Source organism: Sciurus vulgaris, assembly GCF_902686455.1.
Source record: "Sciurus vulgaris genome assembly, chromosome: 7".
NCBI lineage: Eukaryota > Metazoa > Chordata > Mammalia > Rodentia > Sciuridae > Sciurus > Sciurus vulgaris.
This window is the reverse complement of record NC_136467.1, coordinates 155376433-155398966: the sequence shown is the minus strand read 5'-3', so window position 1 is coordinate 155398966 and position 22534 is coordinate 155376433. Positions and strand designations below refer to the sequence as shown.

Genomic DNA, 22534 nt, shown 5'->3' with positions numbered 1-22534 from the left:
CACCCTGGGCCTCTCTGCTGCTTGTTTCTGAGTGGGTAGCCCCTGGGCTGCAGTCCTGCACCCTGGGCCTCTCTGCTGCTTGTTTCTGAGTGGGTAGCCCCTGGGCTGCAGTCCTGCACCCTGGGCCTCTCTGCTGCTTGTTTCTGAGTGGGTAGCCCCTGGGCTGCAGTCCTGCACCCTGGGCCTCTCTGCTGCTTGTTTCTTAGTGGGAGCCCCTGGGCTGCAGTCCTGCACCCTGGGCCTCTCTGCTGCTTGTTTTTGATTGGGTAGCCCCTGGGCTGAAGTCCTGCACCCTGGGTCTCTCTGCTGCTTGCTTCCCTCAGTTCAGGTACCTGCAAGCCCAGCCATTGCTTGCCATATAGCTGCACGGGCATAGATTTGCCAGCTCAGGTTAGAATCTCCCCAAATCCACTGAGAAAAAGGGTAAAACTTATAAGTGAAGAAAAAGCCCTGGTTAGAGGACGTCACCCAGCAGGCTCTCAGGGCAACTCCTCAGTGGGATGGCTTTCCCACCCCAGAATTCCACTGACCCAGGCCAGCCTGAAGACCACGAGTTCTGCAGAAAGGAAACACGTCCAGGACACGCATCATTAGGAAGTGTGATGGACCCTTAGGCAGCAGTGTAATAGGAGGCAAGTGGGTCACCATCTCTGTGCTCTGGGATTCCCATGGGAAAACGGGTTAAAATACTGCCAGGTGTGGCTGCCATGATGAGTGCTGGTCACAGCAAGGGGCACTCCAGTCCTCACATGAACAACTTGCAGACAGTTCTCGCCAACTGAGCCTCATAAGTTTAAGTTTAAACTTCCCAGGCACAGAGTTATTTTCTAGAGTTTCCAGAGAAACTCACTGTGACTGGTAGTTACTGATGATCTCAGCTATAAAGCAATCATTAAGTCACAAGTCCTGCAATCTGAAGGTGCAGAGATCGACAAGAAAGGAGAGCCACATACGTGACCATCAAGCAAAGCCCCGTAAAGCAAAACTTACTAGGCACCACTCTAGAGTCTGTAGATACGAACTCAACAGGACAAAGTCTCTGCCCTCCAGGAAGGTAGAGTCTAGCGTGGGGAGATGGACAAAATGTACCAGAGGAGTGAATAAGATCATTTCAAGTCCTGGTAAGTGCTGAGAAGATAAAAATAGGACAATATGGTAGCATGACAAAGACCTGAGGAAAGTTTCTGAGAAAGAAACCTGTGAATTGAGACCAAAAATGTGGGGAAAAGACAGGGATGCTCTGGAGAGCAGTGTTCCAAGCAGAAGGAACAAGGGCTGAGGTGGGAGCCATGTCTCCTGCCAGAGAAAGGAAAAAAGTCATCCTGGCAAGGGGAAGGAAGAGAGCTTGGATTCTAGAACAAGAGAAGAGAGGTGGGTCAGATCACAGACCCTAGGGACCAGAAGGAAGAGGCTAAATTTGATCTGTCAAATTTATGAAGTCGTCAGAGGGTTTGACTTCTTTAACACTCATCTGGCTTCCACTTTAGAAAGCTCCTCTGGCTCTGAGAAGGATGGTGTCACTGTGGAGGCAGCAGTGAGGGCAGGAGCAAGCATTACAAGACCGTTTCAGGGGTCTGGGGAAGAATCTCGGCGGCTTGGGTGACGTGCGATGGGGGCTGAGTGGCAGGGCTGGGAACAAGTGGGCAGAGCAGAGCTGCTGCGTGTAGCTGGGTGGGTGGGGAAGCCCTGGGGAAGGAGGGGTGGGGACTCCATCCGTGATGTTTGACGGACATCTAAGTGGAAGTGTCAGCTACAAGTTGAATACTGAAGCTTACAGCGGAGATAAATGTCATGACGTAAAGAAGAAAGAGGCGGCGGAGCTGAGGCCACCGTGTTCACCGGGGTGAAGCGGCCCTGGCGCTGCGCAAGCTGTGGCCCTCGTGGGCACCGCTGACCACCAGCTCGGACCTGGACGCTCAGCCTGGGCCCCGCGGGCACTCTGTGTCCAGAGGGCAGAACAGAAACGCTGGCGTCTTCAGGCGCCACCCCGCGGCCCGTGGCCTCCCCGGCGGTGGCTCCCGGGTGCCTGGAACACACCATGGACACAGACCCACCGGCCAGGGACCACTCAGGCTCCCCTCCCACCTCCCCACCCTCTCCCCTCCCTTCGACTGCTGTCACACCCTGACCCAACACGACAGCCACAGGTTTTCAAATTGTGACGTTCTCGCCTCATCCCCCCGAGTATGCCGCTCACCCTCCGGTCTACTCACTCATCTTCCTCCCAGCCCTTCAGATGCCTCTCAGTGCGCTGCGGCCAGCGCCAGCCGCCAGGCAGGAGGCCCAGAACCTTCTCCCAGGAGGCCCCTGGCCACGCCCCTTCACAGGAAGCACCGCCCTAAGAAGGCCCTGACCACGCCCCCATAGGAGGCCCCGCCCCCAGGGACGCTCCCCCACAATGCCCGCCCCAGGAAGCCTAACCACACCCCTCCACAGGAAGCCCCGCCCTAAGAAGTCCCTGGTCACGCCCCTCCTCCAGGAGGCCCTACCCCTACCATGTCCTTTCCCCAGGAAGCCCCTGACCACGCCACTCTCTAAGGATCCCCCCCATCATACCCCTCCTCTAGGCAAGGCGTGCTTCCCTGTGCTTCCATAGCAACCTACCTTCCTCTTTTCCACCATATCTAGTTTTTCATTTTATTAATGAATAACCTCTTGAATCCAAAAATGAATTGAGGTCCATATAGAACAAGGTTTTTTTTTTTAAAATAAGTACATAAACATAAAGGAGGAGGGGAGTGAGGCCAGAATGACTGCTGAATACCACAAAGGATGCTGCTTCAGGCCTGACCACTCTTCACACGTCAAATGCACATTCAGTTGCTGAGTTTTTCAACTGACATTACCAGAGGTAGGTATAAGTCATTTACTGTGCTTGCGGGATAGGATACAAGGCGAACTGCTCTGAACTTCCACTGCTCCTGGTGAAGACCCGCCATTTCTCCTGCATGTATTTGCAACAATGGCATTTTGAGATAAAATGAGCAGTGACCATCACAATGGTTCAGGGTGTGCAAACAACACACAAGTTTTCCAGGGATACTTATTGAAGTGGTTCTTAACGCAGAGCAATAGAGCACACTTCAGGAAAAGCTATTCTTTGGGGCTCAAGGCAACAGGTAAAAACAGGTGAGACTTGACAGAGACTGCAAGTACCAGGTCTCCTTCTAACCCTGCACCTCTGCAGGGGCCCCCGAGGAGCTGTGACTTGTTTCTCAGACTTTGAAAACTGTGGCCACTCATGAGAAACCTGTGTCACACCCATTTACACACACATGCATATATAACTGAAATAAATATGTGGTGTCAATAATGTATGTTCACAGTTTGTTTTATTTCAGTCCTGGTCACAATGTTACAAGGATTTCATGACTAATGAGTTGTGACAGAAGGACTGAAAGATGTATCCTGTATGAATTTAAGCTTTCCTTGACCTTATTTCAGTGCTGGACACGTCTCCCAGTACATAAGCAAATCCGTGTGCAGATTTACATGTGTGCTAGCTCGCGGTCCACCACTAGTTTACCTGTGCTTGGTGGGCAAAACACTGGTTTGCCTTGTCTGTAGGAGAAGTCAAGGGTACCCACACATGGTACATGGACAGTAAACATCTGTTGGATGGACCAACGGCCCAGTCTGTCTTTTTGGTCTGGGGTCTTCTGAGAGCTCACCACCGGCTGAGACCTCAACAGCATGAAGTACTTCTGCCTCCTCTGGCCCTCTTGAGAGCCGCATGAACCTTCGTCCAGCCTTTCCCTTTATCCATCATTGGGGTAAACAAGTCCACTTTAAGGACTCCCCATCCTCTTCCTCTTTAGATGGACCTTTCTCTTAAGCACCCCTCCCCCCCCCCACACACATATGTAAGCACACCTCCTTAGTATCAAAGGACAATGTTCTACCCTAATTTAAATACTGATTAACTCAGAAGAGAAAAATCTTTTACCCAGTAGGGATTCGGTCTTTGATTTCAATTGTGAAGCAGTGATAATTTGGTCTCCTATCACTGAAGCAAATGTCACTGAGGTAGACTCAAAAGCAGGAGGTTTCTAAGTACTGCAAAGTGAGGCTGAATTTGGTGAAGTCACTGAATCAAGCTGCTTGTAAAGGACTTACTTTGAAACGCACTAAAAATATTTTCTCTTTAGAGACACACTCCACACATGCACACACACAAAGGAATTAATAGAATGGTTTCTATTTTATAATACTGCAGGTTATTAGTATCATTTAGTTTAGCTCTTAAGACCAAAATCATCTTTTATAATTATCATTGCATGTCAAAATTAAGCTGAAGAGATGGCTGTTTTCAATCCACAAGTCAGAGGCCCAATTCAGATGCTGGTTGGAGAAGCCCTGCCTAGGAACAGCCAGCTAATGGTCCAAGTCATTTTATGGAGAGGATTTATCAGGGCCTCCTGTCTTCCTGCTGGGCAGCCGGGCTCCCACTAGAGTGCAGGGCTCTGGCAGGCCAGCCCTCTGCCTCCTGCAGGGAAAGGCAAGGGAGGCAAGGGTTTCCTCCCAGCCATCCATAACCAGAGGGCGGGTAGTGTCCCCCACCCCCCAGGACCCCATGTCCCCGTGTCCCCGTGAGGTTTCATGTATGGCAGATCTCTAGGGAGTTCCTTGAATAGGGCCTCTGCCAGTGTTCCTCGTGCTAGTTAAAAACAAAAATATCAAGGTGACTGGGTCTCAGGGAACCAGAACTCTCCCAGATGTGCAGTGTGCCCTCAGCATTTGACCAGAGGGCTATCACAAAAATGATCAGACACTTTGAAGAACATACAACATCCTTCACATTAGAGATTTACTATAGTTCTGAAATTAAGATCTTGGAAACAAATGAGTGTTCATAGGTTGCTTTCAAGTGCTTAAAAAGTTATGCCTCCATTTTCTAAAGATATCAACAAGAAAAGAACATCGCAGAATAAAATTTTAAGAAGAAACCAGTAATTATGATTTGAATAACCTTCTATACTAATATCAGTGCAGTTAATTTTAAAAGAGATATTCTGACAATATTTAAATGAGATATCGAGAAGAGTCTGCTTGGTAGCATTGTTAATAGATTTATTCAATTTTTAATGGTTGGTACCATAAAATGAAGTAATTTGTTTAAACTGGTTTAAAATTTAGTATTAGACCAAGTCAACTAGACCTTTGCTGAATTTTGGTCTGTATTAAAAATCTCAAAAATTATATATTAAAATGTGAGGCTAAAATTATTAAGGGAAAATAATTGCTGCTTTGTCATTGGAGACAGGATTCACAAAAACATATTCCAGAGTAATTCAAGCCTTTTAAATTTATTTTCCTAGGAATTGCATTAAGCACTGCACTTCTGCATGAATATCCTTTGATTTAAAACTGGTATGATACTCATTAAAATAACTGAGAGAATCATACAATTAGTGAGCTGCTTGGGCCTCAGGAGCTGGTTCTAGTTCTTCACCCAGTTGGCATGCCAGGCAAACCCAAACTGCTGGTTTTTAAAGGCAGCATATTATATCTGGTGACAAATTAAACATGTAGAAATTAACCAGAAGCTCAAGAACTGCAGCCTTCCATACCCCAGGGGCCAGTGAGAAACCAGAGTTGAAGGTATGTGTGAGAAAGTGATTTCCTAAGACACCCACTGCAGGGAAGGACAGACAGTCTGTGGACAGTGAAGACCCCACGGAAAGACACATTCCGCCTGGCGAGAGGCATGTGTGTGGAAAAGATAAGCAGCACACAGGGACGCCAGTCAATCACTGTCACCAGCAAGGTGACGCACAGGGTCATAGGACATTCCACTCAGCCGCTAAGTGGGCAGATTTCATCTCCGACAACTGGACACAAGTAGGACCCGTGGATCTCTGCCACGTCCCCCCAGCCATCCTCAGTAGGACCTGTGAATCTCTGCCACGTCCCCCCAGCCGTCCTCAGTAGGACCTGTGGATCTCTGCCATGTCCCTCAGCCGTCCTCAGTCAGCAGTTCCCACTGTGGCAGCACGGCTGTGCCCACCACTGGGGCTGCCTCCCCTGCTCACTGCATCAGGGTCAGCAGGCACTGACAGAAGCCAACCAGTCTAACGGAACTCAGAGGAAACCATTCTGATGGCAAGGAACAGACAACGGATGCCGTCCTCACACTGATCAGGCAGCCTAGAGAGAGGCTCTGTGCCCACAGGCCAGCCTTCAGCTAACCCTGGGTAGCTCTGGACAAGTGACTGCATTTCTCTCTGCCTCTGTGTCTTCTTGTTAAAGTGGTGATGTTAATAAGGCCTAAACATTTCTAGGTTGCTGTGAGGACACGGCTGGTTCTCTGTTGTGAAGAGCAGAGAAAAACCCAGCTGGTCACAGGTCTAGGCATGTCCCACCTATGCGAGCAAGTCGGCTTTTCACAGAATGTGATTTTCTGCTCATTGCTGAAGGGACGGGAGAAGCTCTGGGACCGAGGGGGACATAGGCTGAAAACACTTCATGGTATTGTAACTGCTCCATCCCCTCCCCACTGCACCCTACCCCACCTGATGAGCTAGACCACTCTTAGTTTCTTTCCAGTTAAAGAAAAGGACGAGTTTTTAGAATATGATCCCTCTTTCTGCCACTCAGTTTAAAAAGAACATCCCTTTTGTTTTGTTTTGTTTTTAACCTTCTGGAACTGAGGTTGACCAGACGCTATCAACCTCCAGCAGGCCACAGTCCCTCAACATTCTTCCCTCAGCCTTCCCTTAGACAAAGCCCACATTCAATGACTATTAGGTCCTGGACTTCCTCCAAAGAAGCCAATGATGTGGACTGGATTACTGCTTCCAAGTCCTGGAAGGTAATCCTCAAACTCAAGTCGACATGAATACCTCTGCCCAATGTATGCCCTACACCTTCCCCAGTGCAATTGTGACTACTGGATCTTTACAGAGATTTAAACACTGAACTGGAACTGACTTTTGGACAGAGGAGAAAGCATAAAGATTATAAATCCAAGGACAGGAAATAAGAAAAAAAAAAAGAGGTACCCAAAAATCTCTACCACGTATGCTAAAGAACCGTCCACAAATGCATTTCGTAGACATCATGACCATCCTGGTCAAGAGCCAGGACTGGTGCCTGCATCAGCAAGTAGAAGTGGGTGACCTGTCACTGTGGCTTTGCAAGGTCCTACAGAAAGGTTCACTGTTCTTTGGGCTGTAAACAAACATCTCAGGTAAGAGTAAGTCACAGGCTCCAGCTGCAGCCGGGAAGTCCCTGCCTGCCAGACTCTGGCTCCACATGGGGAAGGCCATGCATGAGAGCGACTCGGATGGTCTTCCACACAGCAGTTCAGCTGGCCCTAACTTCCTCCATCACTGTGGGTGGAAATGCTTCTGAGGGAAACCCTCACACGTTTAGAAAATGGCCCTAGAGACCTCTCCCTTTGAACTACGAGTAGTGAACTTGAAATGCTCGGGAATAGCTGTCCCAGAGAAACTGTGATGATGTGCCATTTTTATTTCAAGAGGTGACAGGGCAGGCTATTTGAAAGACCACGCTTTATTTCTTCCCAATTAGCTGTCAGTTTGAACACTGGCTCAGAATGAGATGCTGAGAGCTCAGAAAACAGCTTCCCTTCAGGAGGGATTCCTAACCCTAATCTTAACCCTAACCCTAACCCCGCATGGACCACAGCTCACAAAGGTGGCCTCTGTGGGTGGCTGAGCACTGACAGGCGGAGGGGGCAGAGGAGAGGGTTATTTTTAATTAAACGGGTAGCAGATTTAACTCTAGCTGTCTACTACTTAAGTACTTATCAGCCTCATTAGAACAACAAAGAAAAAAACTATCACAAAATTGCTATTTCCACAATAAAAGTTCTGCTCACCTAAGTGTTTGCCATTGTCATTTTCTGGAGATCACACCACAGCCTTGTTGGTGGCCCGTATTCAGCAGGTGCGCATCTCAGGATAGGCCCTTGTGCTCCGCTCTGGTCGCTGCGCTGGGCAGACCCTGAGACCCTCCTGCCTGCTGTGTCACGGCCACTCTGCAGAGCTCAGCCACAGCTCAGCCACCCACAGGTGCTGAGGATGGCGGCCCTGCCTCTGCATGTAAAAAGGTCCCCTTTCCTCCAACTTCACTGAGCCAACTCTACTTAAAGGGAACGATTTTCTCTTCCACTTGCAAAACAAAATAGGAGGAATCAAACAAAAAACTAAACTACTCACAAGCAGCACTTACACAGCCAAAGCCTCGTTACCACTGGGGAGCCAGTTTTCCCAGAGCCAGAGCCCCAAACCTAGTGGCCCCCACCCAACAAAACACACTCTGAGCTCACATTCCCATTGTCCCTTTCCATCTTACGAAGAATTCTGGCAGGGCACATGCAATGTAGAGTCGCTGTTACATTCCAGTTCAGATCTGTTTGCAAGTACTGAGTTGAAGGCCAGTCTCGGAGCTCTGGGGACCAGCCTTGTGATAACACAGTGCCTCCCTTCTAGTGCCTTGAAATGCGAACAAACTTAAAACATTTACTAAATATACACTTTATGACGTACTAATCCAGCAAGATTCTAAAATACTAGATAACCTTCCACATACAGATTGAATACATTTCTAGATTTATATAGTTTCATAGAAATTATTTTTTAGCTTTTTCTGGTGATACTAGAGTCTTATTTAAAATGCTGGATTTTACTTGAGGCTTTCTCTGCTGTTCTCCTTGTAGATGACAGCACTTTCCATAAAGAGCACTAAAGTATTTTATTCACAGGATTTAAGAAAATGATAACAGTGCTTTATAAAAAAGGAGATTTCAGTACATTACACTGCCTTTCAGGTTGGAAAAATAATATTCTCCATATCAGATCCTTGGTGTTTAAAGTTAAAAGCAAGCACGATTCCAGAACAATGGCTGCAAATAAAATTTACTAAATTCAGAAGCTAATGCAGAAACATTTGGGCACATGAGTAACCCAAAACCAGTCTCACTAACATGCGTTCAGATTATAAGGAGTTGCTAAAATTGAATATTTTTGTAAAATATACTAAGGGATGTTTAGACACAGGCGATGAAACAGATTCACTACAACTGTTAGGGATTTTGTTTTTGCTGATGCTGTCTTTTTAAAGTGATGGGGAAACCCCTGGCCTCATGCACGCTGGGCAAGCACTCTACCTCTGAGTTGCATTCCCAGCATTTTTTATCTTTCGTTTTGAGACAGGATTTTGTAAATTTGCCTGGTTTGCTTTGAACCTGATGATCCTCCTGCCTCAGTCTCCCAAGTAGCTGGGACTTGCAGTCATGTGCCACTGTGTCTACCTCATACAACTGTTTTCATGGTTAAGTGAGAAGCTGTTTACCGGTCATATCAATTTTAAAATAATGAAATAAGCGTTGCAGTAAAATTGTCCTCAGAGGAAGGAGGTATCCAGAATCGGAATGCTGTAGTTACCTGGCTGACTGGATGCGTCATGTGAAATTTAGCAGACGGGTAAGGAATGGAAACAGGCTGTGAGGTAAATGGGGAGCGCTTTGCAGCTTCCCCCATGCATCACATCGAGTGCATGCGAAGGAATCTCATATGAACCAGATGCAAATGTGAAGCGATGCCAAAAAAGTACAGCAAGAGAACAAAAAGCTGCAGCAGAGGAAAAAATGGTAGACTCGAGAGACAGTCACCTAATATATTTTATTTGCAAAAAAGTCCTTCTCCATATCTTTTGGATCCTCGTTTGAAGACATTTTCCTATCACGGAGAAGCTGTAACATCACATAATCTCCTATAATCCATTTAGGGGCTGTTTCCCCATGATGGCCACAGCCTGGGAAGGGCTGCGCACACGTGGGTGCCTGCAGCTTCTGAACCAAAGGTCGGCATGGGGTGGGCAGTGCTGCTTTTCTGACTTCAAACACTGAAATATCTAAAACACAGTAAGGCAGTCCCTGGTGGATAACGGTGGCCCTAAGGACGCGTCTTACCATGCAAGCATCCAGGTCTTCCAAGCGCTCCGCCTCCGTCAGGTCCTCCGCCGTGATGAGGGGGCGCTTGGCCGGCTTCTCAGCCAGCTCGACCTCCAGGGACTCCTGCTGAGGGAGGATCTGCACGCGTCTGCTGAAATGGTCAGCCTAGAGGGTGGACACCACCAGAGGCAGTTACAGCAGGGCGGCGGGGGGCAGCGCTCAGCTCGGGTCCTGGAGGACGGCAGCTCTCAGCAGGGCCACACAGAGCCACCTGCCTCTCGTCACCCTCTTTGGAGAGCACAGTGTTTTGGGCAAGAAATTATAAATGCCCCTTCACAAGTGAGGAAACTACTTAGTCCAATACTATAAGCAGTGCTCTTTTTATTTCATTTGAGACTCTTCATATCTATTACTGATTTACTTGGTAGTATCTAATTTGATAGCCATCGAATTTCATATTACCTGATTTATTTCATAGTGCTTATGGCTAGTGCTTTAAAGTATCTAAGGAGAGAAATAAAATGATTGCAAGTTTAAATATTTTTAGAATACTAAAAAGAAGAAAATTACTTAAAAATTATAATTACTGCTAGTTTTCACACAAGGAATATCGTATTTCATATGACATTTCCATTTTTAAATTTTAGATATACATTAAAATTAAATGAAAAGAGGTGGAATGAGCAGGGCTGAAATTAGAAAGTTCCAGCGTTGAACTGATCCAACACCAGAAATTTGACTTCTGTTGAAACAAGGAGAAGCATCTGAGGAGTTCATGCAAGCTCTGAGAACACTACTAAACCTAAGTTGGAGAAAATGGTATCTGAAGCTCACTGCACACAGTCCCATTTCAAAAATACCATTTCTTTCATGCAGGGCTGAATTCCACTTTTTATAATTCAAACCAGCAGCATTAATTTCAAAAGGAAGTTTCAAACAACAACATAAGGGCACTAATGCAATTCTTTTTCAATTAAATAAATAGAAAATGTCAATACTTTTTGAGTAAATTCCTCAAGGAAGGAAAAATGCAAAAAAGTGCAAACTTCACACTCCAAAGTGTGGTTGTCACATGCATGTTGATATAACGTCCAGCGTCTGTGTAAGTAAGCATTTTGAGGCTATTCTTAGAGTTGTGGGAACCAATAAACTGTTTTAAAGTGGATTCTCTATTGATTTTGCTTGTGTTTATTTTTTAAAACAGGAAAGTCTGCATTGGGAGACTGCATGATGTAGCTCCTCCCTGTGCCAGGAAAGAGCTTCTTCACTTAATGTGGTAATAAATCAGGATTTTATATGTTTCCAGTTTGGCACAAATCAATACATTGATAAAGCAAAACAAACAAAATAAATAGAAAAAAAACATGGTTTGGATATTGTATCCATATCAAATTGCTCTGGAAGTTTCCTGCTGCCTCCTGGTGGCTCCTGAGCTGATGAACAGTAATGGACTGGTAACTGCTCATGGGTGGGCAAGCCCCATTCACAGCCAGCATCTGAACAGTTGCAGAGATGCCTGATCTTCTGGATTTTGGAAGAGAACTCTCATACATTGTTCTCTTCTGTCTGCTTCGTGCAGAAGAAACTGTTCCTGTTCCTCTCTATTATTATCACCCCAAAATTTGCCTCCATAAAACTGGGCATCTCTGCCCATACAGTTAACTTGAAATACTTTCTCTGGAGAAAACTGTCAAAAATTGCCTGGGAGATTTCTATTGTATCATACTGCTAATATTTTTGAGACATAAGATATAACCAGCTATAAATGCTCATCCGTGCCTCAGAGGACTTCAAGTTCCACGCATGAGAATTCTGTGTATATTTTTCATATACACTGAAATTAGAAATGAAGTCCCCCACGGCTTGGTTAGTCTGAAGGAAATTTATCTTTTCATCACGGTTCTGTCCAAGGCACCTGCTGGGTACTCAGCACCTGTCCATCATTAGATCATGCCCATTTTTCTCTCATACTTTCTTTGAACTCCAGATGTTCTGCTTCCTTCATGTTGTCAAGAACAGTCCATTTGGAAATAATCAAACCAGAGCAACAAAGTGAGCATTGTCAGTCATATTACAACTGTTAATTTTAGACTTTGGCGTCAACATCATCTACAAAAACTTATGACCTGCATCTTAAACGAGGAGTGAAATCTCTGGGTGTGATAGCTTCTGCTTTGACCTGCCATTCCCTCCCAAGAAATTCTGACAAGTTCCAGAAATGGATGGAACCAACAGAAGGGGGAGGAAGAAACCCAGAACCTCAGCCCTTGAGGCTGCAAAGGAGTGAGGTATGGAAAAGAAGCCCGCTCCCAGGCTGGCAGCCGAGCCAGACGTGCAGAGCACTCACCAGCTTGTGGTGGCAGAGGGAGAGCGCGTCCAGGATCTCGTCCACGATTCGGTCCGACAGGAAGGAGGCCACTGTCAGTTTCACCTCGCTACGTGGAAATCAAAAGGACAGAGCAGCATTTTAACCTGAGCTGGGCTGACCCGCCCCTGCTTGGCAATAGAGTCTGTCTTTGAAAAGGGAAGGTACGAACGGCAACCAGGGTAAGGACCAAGCTTGAGGACGGCCACAAACACACAGGTAAGAGACCTTCTTTACCAATGTCACCTGCCTCGACCATTTCAGAACCTGAGATGCAAAGGCAGAAATGAAAGACATCTGGAGAAAGACGGGCTGAATGGGAGCCGTGTGCACCAGCGGAGAGGCACCAATCACCAACTGACGTGAGCGCAAAAAAAACCCAAGGCTGGAGCAAGTCAGGAAAGGCTAGTCTGCGTGTTAAAGCTCAGTTAAGATACTGACATGCATATCTCCAGCTTTTAAAAATCCTCTTCCCATCAAACAGCACCATGTTACACTGCTTCTGCTTTGACTTACCACTTACAATGAAAAGGAGTCTTTATCTTTTATCAACAGTGGTTAGTAGAAATTTCAGTTTGGGGGCCTCTTGCCTGACCTCCGAAAGCTGCCCAAAGTGGTGTGAGGTTTCTGCCAACAGACCTGGCCACTAAGGTTCCTGCCACACATACGGCTGGGGTTTCAGTTAGCATTTTAGCAATGTGGTGTTCACAAGAGTGTAACTTCCACATGTCTTCTCAGGCGAACTAGCCCTACTTTAATGCACATCTGTGCAGATGTTATAAACACACAATGACTTAAATGTGCCAGAGAGATAAATACCCACGTTCCAATACTGTCTCATAAGGTCAGTCTTCTTTTGAAGTCAACAATTTGTATGTTTTAGAGTAGGCAAAGGAGTTGTCAAAATAAAATTGTTTAATTGTAAAGCTACGGTTGAACGGGTACTTGCTTCTTTCTAACTCACAGGTGGCAACTGAACCTGAGACTTCTCTGCCTGGAAGATGCGGCTGGTGGGCAGGAGAACGGAGCACCCCATCCTGGAGGCCTACGGTGAGATGCCTGCGCTGAAGAGGAAAGGGGAATCCTGCCCAGGGAACGCGGCCCCACCAGCTGTTCGGCTTATCTGATGCTTTATCAGTCCACACGGTGTCCACTGGTAAGAATCTCCTGGGTGTCATGTTGAAAATAACTAAAAACACAGGTTCTGAGTGTCCACCCTTCTCAAGAGGCCTGATTTTAACAAGTATTTCCTCTGGTTCTTTTTAGGCATGCCTAGGAATTATACTTCCTCCTAAAACTCTCAATCCAGTGGGTTTTTTCTCCTTCTCTCCTACTCTCTGAAGGTGGGAAGGAGGGTTTATCCATTTCAGATGGTACTGCCAGTATGAAAGACTCTTAAAAATGCCCTCCTGTTAATCCCTCAGGACTGGCCTGTCTCTTCCCCCTGGGTACAGCATCCTCTGACTCAGTTTCCAGTGTGCAGAGAAAAGTTCTGGGGGAACATGTTGCTTGCCCTGTGTGAGTAGGAAGGTGCCCTTCCAGGCGAGGCATACTCCACTCGGTATTACAGAAAAGCCACCTCAGGAGTCAACAGACGTGAAATGGGTTCTCTAACGTGAAGCCTCCACCCCTATCGGCTTTCAGAATCTGCCATTTTCAGGAGAAGTGACCTTATTTGATGGAATGTGGTACTCCAGCAAAGCTCCCAAGTAAGACTGTGTTGGTGGGTGAACCTAGTAACAGGAAAGAGTATTGGCCTAAGTATTTTTGTCCTTATTTTTCAAGGGAGACATTTAATATGCTGTATTTTATATTCTAGATGTTTATATTTTAAATACGTAATACTTAAACATTTTTTTCAATAAAAAATCTGAAACCACAGATATTAGAAACACCTAAGAGCTGGAGCTGGCGTTCATAAACTTGCTATGCTATCCTATAAGCTCTCTGGAAATCTTTTTTTTTTTTTTTTTGGTACCAGGGAGTGAACCTAGGGGCACATAACTACTAAGCCACATCCCCATCCCCCACCCCTTTTCTTTTTCTTTTTTTTTCAGGGTCTTGCTGAGTTGCTTAGGGCATTGCTAAGTTGCTGAGGCTGGCCTTGAACTTGCTATCCTCTTGCCTCAGACTCCCAAGCCACTGGGATCAAAGGTGTGTGACACCATGCCTGGTTTCTGGAAACCTTTTTTAACTTTCTCAAGTCTTCCCAGCTGCCTGACAACTCAGCTGAAACGTTTTGGGAGCTTTTATTTGAAAATAAAAAAAAAAATTAAAAAAAAAAAAAAACAACTTGGCAGCTGCATGTTGGACCAGAGACTGCCCAGTTCTACAGAAAGGAGCTATTACTTTTACTACATCAAAATATTCTCATCAATATTCAGAAATTGTTAAAACAGAAAATTTTAAATGTTCCTGAGCTTGGCTCTTAGTCACCTGATTCTCCAGTGGAGAAACACAATGAGACCTGGCTGCACTATCTTGGAATGCTGGTATCTTCCAAGATTCTCTGAAGAAATTTGGGAAGGTTTGTCAACAATCACAACTGAATGTTTTTATCATGGTATATTCTTGAGAATTTTTCAAACAGAAATATATATGAATCTCCAAAAGACAACATCAGCACATTATCAAAGACCCATCAAAATAATCCAGAAAGAAAATGTGACATGGTCGGAGTGGGCCTCTGCCTATTTATAGGCTGTGCACTTGCTCTCCATAGCTTGGTGATGGAAAGCAAGCTCTTCAATCTTTAAGCTAATGATTCAAAAAGGTAAAAGATGATTCTTAGAAACAGAAACTAGCAATTGCAAACATGAACCATCCCCCTTCAATACAAAATCCTCGAAGACAGTCGATACCACTGTGCTCTTAAGTAATGCAGGCATACATATGGCTGTCCTGTTTGGGAAAGGCATACACCCTATGCATTTATGCACAGCTACATTTCATACAGTCTGCCTACCAGAGGAGCCTGAGCAGGGCGCACAGGGTAGATTCCGCCAGGACACCCTCACAGCTGCCCAGACGGGCCAGACATGGCCGGCCCACTTGCCAACATACCTGATTTTGTTCAGGATGTCGATTCCAGACTGCTCCAAAAGCACGTTTTTAACGAAGGTGCGAGGGATGGAGATCTTCTCGGTGCTGGCGTGGATCAAGTCTTGTCGGATATGGGCTTTCTTCATCACGTTGGGGCAGAGGTTCTCGGCGGCATCGACCATGGACTCCAGCAGGGCCTGCAGGGTGACAGGGGAGGGAGTGATGGCACTGCTCCCAGACAACAGGTACACGCGGGCCCAGGGCCAGGCCACCAGACTGCTGAGATCACAGAGCTCAGGAAGTCACTTTAAACCAGACACCTGGCAGGACCAGCAAGCATCACTGCGGCTTCTGAAGAGTTCTGGTGCGGAGCTGAGCATCATGCAGGGCCACGAATGAGAAGACGGAAAAATGCAGTCAAGTCTGGATGCCAACTCGCCCAGCACACCGCCCTCCCTGGTCCCAGAACAGGAACTTACAGGCACCAACTCCAGACCTAGAAACAGAAATACCTAAAACCATGTCAGCTTGAATGCCAGCAAAACTTCCCAATCACCGAAACCCCAGATCACCGCAAAACAATTCAACAGTTCTACCAGAACAGCAGCAAAAAAAAAAAAAAAAAAAAAAAAATCACCAAAACTACTGCCAATTTTACTCTTTTAAAAGAAAAGCTTTAGTGTTAGATAAAACAATAATTACTATAACAAAACACCACAAATAGCAACAGACAAAAACATTTAGAGTGCTTTATAAACAGCACCAGTAGCAAAAGTCAAACTCATCCAGCGCTCCAGAGTCCCGAAGTGTTTCTGCACATTTCATCCTTCAGACGCCACGGAGGTGGGCGTGGCAGCTAGGTGTGGGATCGGGCTTGGGATTTTACAGCTGAAGAATGCGAGCTAAGGGACACTAAGTGGTTTACCAGAAACGGAATCCTCTGGTGGTGTAAGGGTAAGGTCTAAACAGGAAACCCAGCTCACTGACCCGGGCAAAGTTAGTCATCTCTCAATTTTACTTTCCTTGCCTATCAAATAGCAGTAAAAGAAAAGGGGTCACTGCATAGGGTTTTTGAGGATGAAATGATATCATGTAGTAAATTGCTGTGTAGAGTATCCAGCACACGACGAAGGCTCACACATCATGACAGGGTTATTAATCTGATTTCCAAGACTCTCACTAATAAGAACTAGTTTCTGAAGGCCAGGCTGGGATCCCATTTCTGCACCAGTGTGAACAAAGGCCTACACAGAACAGTTGTTGGAAGACGAGGACAGTGTCTATTCGCCCATCTATTCACATGCAGAGCACAGACCCACTAGCAAAATCTCTCATCATACCGCAGGAGGAACAGCAGAGTAGGAGACTGTTTATAAGCCTTGTGAACCCAGGGGAGGAGAGGTAGAAGAAGTTTCCAAAACACACTCCTATTTTGACAGTGCTCTGCCCTATTATAACTCTGGTTGCATAATTACTGAATTAGTACATCATTCCAAGGAAGCTCCTAACCATCCAGCTGCCAGGAATACAAATACATCAGTTTAAGGCTAATTCTTTTTCTCTGTGGCATGAATAAGCATGCTGTGTTCCAGACTCAGTCCAGCACACCTGAGAAGAAGGACCCAGGTATTAGCACTATCTCACGCCTGTGGGGCTCACTAGCACATCGGGAACTTTCTGAATGGACCCCATGCGTGACAAGGAATCCTGGCTTCAGTGCAGCCCTGGCCTGAAACAGCTGTGGACTGTGGACTGACTCACACCTTATCTACAGAACCATCTACTCCCAAGGTCTCTTTCTGCTCCACAAGTCCATGATCACGCCCTGGGCCCGATAAGAAGGAATGGCAGCCTGCCTCAGGCGCTTGGCTCAACAAGCCTTCTGCAGTTATTCTTTCTCTACACCACCTGCACCAGCACTCACCCACGGGACAAAACCCTTCGCTCCCTGAGTCCTCCCATCCGTGACTTCTTTCCATCTGCACACTAACTCCATAAAGGAGTGTGAAGGAAGATTTTTGACATCCTGTTTTCTACGTGGGGAAACTGAGTTCAGAGGAGATAAGCAACTTTCTCAAGGCCGCTCAACTAGTACTGGGATGCTGAGATGGGGCTTTGCTTTTCTCTCTCCTGCTTTGGTTTAGCTGTGCTTCCTGAATTGAAAGACTCAAATCTATGTCAGTCCCAGAAATTCTCAGCTACAGACTTCAAATGTTGCCTCTACTCATCCCTGTTTTCTTTCTTCTGGAAATCTAACTTAGACTTCTGTGGGATTCCCTGGCTCAGTCCACGTTTCTTAACTCTTCTCTCATCTTCCTCTTCTGCCAGTCTGTATTTTTCTACCTTCAGGTACCTTGCATTGAACAGGACCTGAATCTGAAAGATGATAATCGGTTTTCATTTTTCAAGTTTCTCCCTAATGACAATCAAAAGGGTCTGTATTTCTTAAATATAAAAATCACCAATGGTATTTAGGAAATCTGTAGAATATTTGTAAAGTAAATTGGATCAATATCTTGAGATGGCACCAACACCTGTACATTGTTGTAGCAAGCCAACAAATTACAAACAACCTCCACTCTAACCTGTTCTGAAACCCTTCTTCCGTTTGCTTTGGAAAATATAAAGTGTAGAAAAAAGAAAACGTATAGACTTCCCCTTGGGCAAACGGAGCTAACACTTGACAAATACCACCTAACTCCTTTAGATCTCACGTCCTGAACAAATCTGAAATGGACCAGTGCAGTATTTCACCATGCGAGCCCGGAGTGGTATCAAGACTTTCCCAGGTCCAAATAAACACCCTAAAACTTAAGGGCAGAAGAGAAAAACCAAAGCTTCCCTATGTTAAAACATTCAAATCCCTTATTACTTATCTACTGTTGCTTCAGGAATAAATGCTAGGATCTAGAGAGGGAGAACGGAAGTAGAGAGTCACGTAAAATAGTGGAGGCAGGACAATACAGAGAACGCAGTGTCCCTTTCAAAGGAGGCATTTCTGCAAACATGCCTCCTTTGGCCCTTCCAGCAGCCTGCAGAGGAGGCTGGCTGATCCAGCCCTTCTCTTTACCTTCTGAAACAATGCTTTTGAAAGATGGCTCAAAGAACTATTTGAACATGTTCTCATCCAACATTCGAATACCCATCACTGGCTACGACAGCAGATGATCAAACACCGAAGCCAGAAGGTCCCCCGCGCCTCCTGACACCAGGACGATCCTGCCCAAGGAAACTCATCCAAAGGTCAGGCAACTTGCTCAGCATGCCTGTCGGGCAGGGCAAAGGCAGGACATAAATCCAGCTCTCCTGGCTTCCCTTTCCCCATTCTCTATAATAAAAACTTTAAAAAGTAATCCATCTGCTTTAGCTTTTGCTAATAGAAAATGCTAATTTTAGAAAATATGGAAAATAGAAAGATGTTTTAACCATGAAAATTGATGCTAGCACTGAAATAAGTAATGACCACTGTATTTTATAAGACACTGAACACTGGTTATATTAAAAATACATCTTTCTTACATGGTTTTAAGCAAACCAAGGCATTGTGAAGTTATTACAAATAGAAAACTGGGCAGTTTTAAGAGAACAATAAATGGTTGCACGTTTATCAGGTGGACTGGAAGGAAACAGCCCACAGACCCTGGGAACACTCAGTATGAGTCCAGGCGAGAGGAAACTAGGAAGTGACATTTAATTAGGGAGTTTCGATTGAGGATTCACTATGGTTCATGACAGATGTTCCCAAAGGGAAGGGAACTTAAAACTCAGAAGGACAGAGGAGGCTGCAAACAGGACACACAGGCCTGGGCCGGGCGGCACTGAGAAGCGGTTCTGGTACTTGCAAACACCTGGGGTGGTGGGACAAAAACCACACTGAACAGAGGGGCAGCTGTGAACAGGGAAGCAGCCAGGGCCCTGGAAATGCTGATATTCTCAGGTCGTTAAAAATTCAAATGCCTTCTACTTCAGATCTTTGCATCCTGGTTCTTCCCAAGAAAGACCAGCACGGGGTAGAGGAGCACGGGGTGGTGGAGCAGCTGCCCTCTGAGGCTGTCCGATGAAGCAGGTCCTGGCACAGCGTTCCATGTGGATTTAACGGCCAGTCAATGCCCACTAGGTAAGCATTCAGAAAGCCAAAGGTGTGAGCAGGCAATTTGCAACAGAAGAAAGACAAACAGATAATGAAATTTCATGATGCGGCCCAAGTGAGTAAAGAAATTCGGAAGACACAATGCGGTTTTTCTTAATGCATTACTTTGGTAAGTAAGCTATACTTAGTATTGCTAAGGATGCAACATGAGCAACTGTTCCACTGGACAGCCCTTTGCAAATACAAGAAAGTAAAAAACATCTACTTTTTGGAATTAGCAATGGGTCACATTGGAATTTTCTAAAAGAATTAGAAATCAGAAAATAAGTTATGGTGGCACATGTATACAATGGAATGCCATGTAGTCATGGAAAACAGTGACGATTTATCACCATCAGAACTGCATTCACGACACCGTCCCAAGTCTAAAAGGTGACTCAGTTACTAATCAGTACCCAGAGCAGAAATACACAAATATAAAATCATGTATGCAGGCACAGATATCTGGAAATTCACTAAATTATTAACAGTGACGTAATCTTGGAGAGTTCTGGTAATTTTTACTTTTTTTTTAAACTTCCTAGTATTATGTAAATGTTTCCCAAAAAAGTTTCACTGTTTATAGTCAGAAATAACCAGAAAGCTGATTTTGCTTTAAACATGTAAGGAAACATGTATCTTACATATCCTACCTGTCAGAGGACACAGGGGCTCTTAAGTAACAAATGGCCTTTCTCTACCCCTGTCTCTGCCCAGCCAGAATTAAAAATAACTGCAGTTAATAAAATAAAAACAATGCACAAGAGTAGCATAGTTACAGGAAGATTGGGCCTTAAACACCTAAAAATTCACAACATTTTCTTCTTCATTAAGTTAGGTTTCAAAGAGAGTAATTAGCATTTGCAAAGTTATCACTGGGTCGCACATCAAATCTCTCCAAGGTTGAGCATTTGTGTTCTCAGAAGAAAACAGACCAAATAATTTCAGAAACTGAGACAAGGTTTTTAAAAGCACCCTTAAAAGGTATCTTGGGAATAAGAAAAACTTTATGAATGTGAATTTTTTCTGGTGTAGCTGTTTTTTATAAAATTTCCTCAAGAACAAAATGGGTCTTAAGTTCTCAACCCTACTAAAATTTCAAAGCTTTTTCAACCTCGTTTTTTGGGGCAGTAAACCAACTGCATATCTCTGCTGCCTTGGGAGCCGGCAACTCCTTCTAGACTCCTCCCCTAGTCTTTGAGCCAGAGGTCAAGGACTGCTGTCCACCTGCCTTGTCCTACCCCAGATGACAGTGCCAAGGGGCTTCCTGCCAGCTTTCCACTCTCTAGTCACCTGCAATCACAGAAGACATCTTTCCCAGGGCCACTTCTTTGGGCCCTCTAAGTAGAAATCAGCCATTCCCTTATCGTTGACACCTATCATATTAAGAACAATTAGATTTACCGTAAAAAAGAGAAACTGAATTTCACTTGGATTTATTACATAAGAAGTTACAAAGCTGTAACAGACTCTGTTCCCTTTACTGTTTGTGCCCCTGCACGGCCAGGGCACATACCCACCCCATCTGTGAAACACAGTGGGAAATGTCATCGCACACAGTTGAAGCATAACAATCATCCTTCCAAAACAGCAAAACCCACAGACCTTTAGCTGTTCATCTACAACTCTTGTGACTTCTCCAGCCATGGATTCCAGGGTCTCCTGAATGGGGCTGGACATCAAGCCAGTGGCTCCTCCCCAAGATGCACCACCAACATGGTATAAGTTTGGTAGTAACTGTAAGAAAATAGAAAGTAACTTTCTATAATTGAACAAATATTTCAGTAGGCACAAAGTCACTGCAGAGTTAACGATCAGGGTGAAAAAATATTATTAGGAATAATCCATTCTCAGTCAGAGGCTTGTTGTAGAGATTAATAAATGGAGGTCCCGACTCATGATGCGCATTTATTTTTCTCACTGAATCACAGCAACCCTAACAACACTAGAGTGTGGTCAAGGGCCCCACGCTGGCCGCTCTGCCACGCAGCAGCTTGCAGCCCCAGGAGCAGTCCGCCTTCCCGTGCCCCATGTCCTTTTCTGAGTGATGAGCGTAGCGCTATTTTCACTCAGGCTTCGGTCCTCAGAAGTATACCACACCAGAAAACTCTCCAGTCTTCGGCAGACACCAAAAGGTCTCCGAGAATCCACTCCTGTTCTGATACCCAGAGCAGGGTCAGATCCCACAGGGACAGGCTCACCCTCTAAGACCACCCCAGGTCAGGTGCCAGTGCCCGTCCTGGGCAGTCACTCACTGGTCCTTCTGCCCACTGATTACAAAAGCCAGAGGAGTCTCCAACTCACTCAGAGTCACTGATTTGCCAGAACAGTCCACAGACTCAGGAAAGCACCTTACTATCACAGGTTTAACTCTGAACCACACACCAGCAGCAGCCAACCGCTGGAGAAGTCTAGTTCAAAGCACAGGGTGGGCGTGAGGCACCTCCCAGCATCTGCTGACCCACCAAGAAGCCACCTGCACCTCACGTGCAGAGCTGGTGGGGCCCTGCTGCCGAGGAATGCTTGACTGAACTCCTGCTGGTGACCAGGCCACTCTCCACCCCACAGAGCCGGGGAGGCCCGAGAGGTCTGAGGATCCAATCACAGACAGCTCCCTCCAGGGGCCACCAGGGGGGCCTCTTAGGACAAACTCTGGTGTGGCCATAGGGACTTGTTACTAGTAACAAAGAAATGCCCCTATCACCTCTGTCACCTGGGAAATTCCAGGCGTCTCAGGAGCGCTGTGCCAGGAACAGAGGACATACATATTCCGAGTGCAGCACAAGAGTCGTCTAGGTTCCTCACACCCAGGGCTCAGAGATGATGTGATCCTGAGGTCAGAACCAGAACCAGCTCCCAAATCTCCAGACCCCTAGCTAGTCCTGCAGGGTCACTTCGGGGAACAAATTCTAATTTGAAGAAAGCTACCCTTTAGAGGAGGCAGAAAGTGTTTCATGTTATCAGCTTGGAAATACAATAATATTAAATGAATTATTGCTCGCTGAAACTATAATTACCTGTAGTCATTCAAGGTCCAATTATGCCCTCTGTAAACCACACTGGGCCTGGATTTTTGGAG

General features: G+C 45.8%; 1 protein-coding gene across 4 annotated transcripts in view; it reads right to left on the bottom strand.

Annotated features, from left to right (window-relative positions):
• The window catches only part of CARMIL1 (capping protein regulator and myosin 1 linker 1), a 250597-nt gene that overhangs the window by 37556 nt on the left and 190507 nt on the right, over positions 1-22534 (bottom strand). For all 4 annotated transcript variants that reach the window (XM_079148814.1, XM_079148815.1, XM_079148816.1 and 1 more), the window contains 4 exons: positions 21061-21192; positions 15348-15523; positions 12267-12354; positions 9938-10084 (listed from right to left, as the gene is read on the bottom strand). In XM_079148814.1, coding sequence (XP_079004940.1) covers positions 9938-10084; positions 12267-12354; positions 15348-15523; positions 21061-21192 — 543 coding nt within the window. The remainder of the gene's footprint in view (positions 1-9937; positions 10085-12266; positions 12355-15347; positions 15524-21060; positions 21193-22534) is intronic.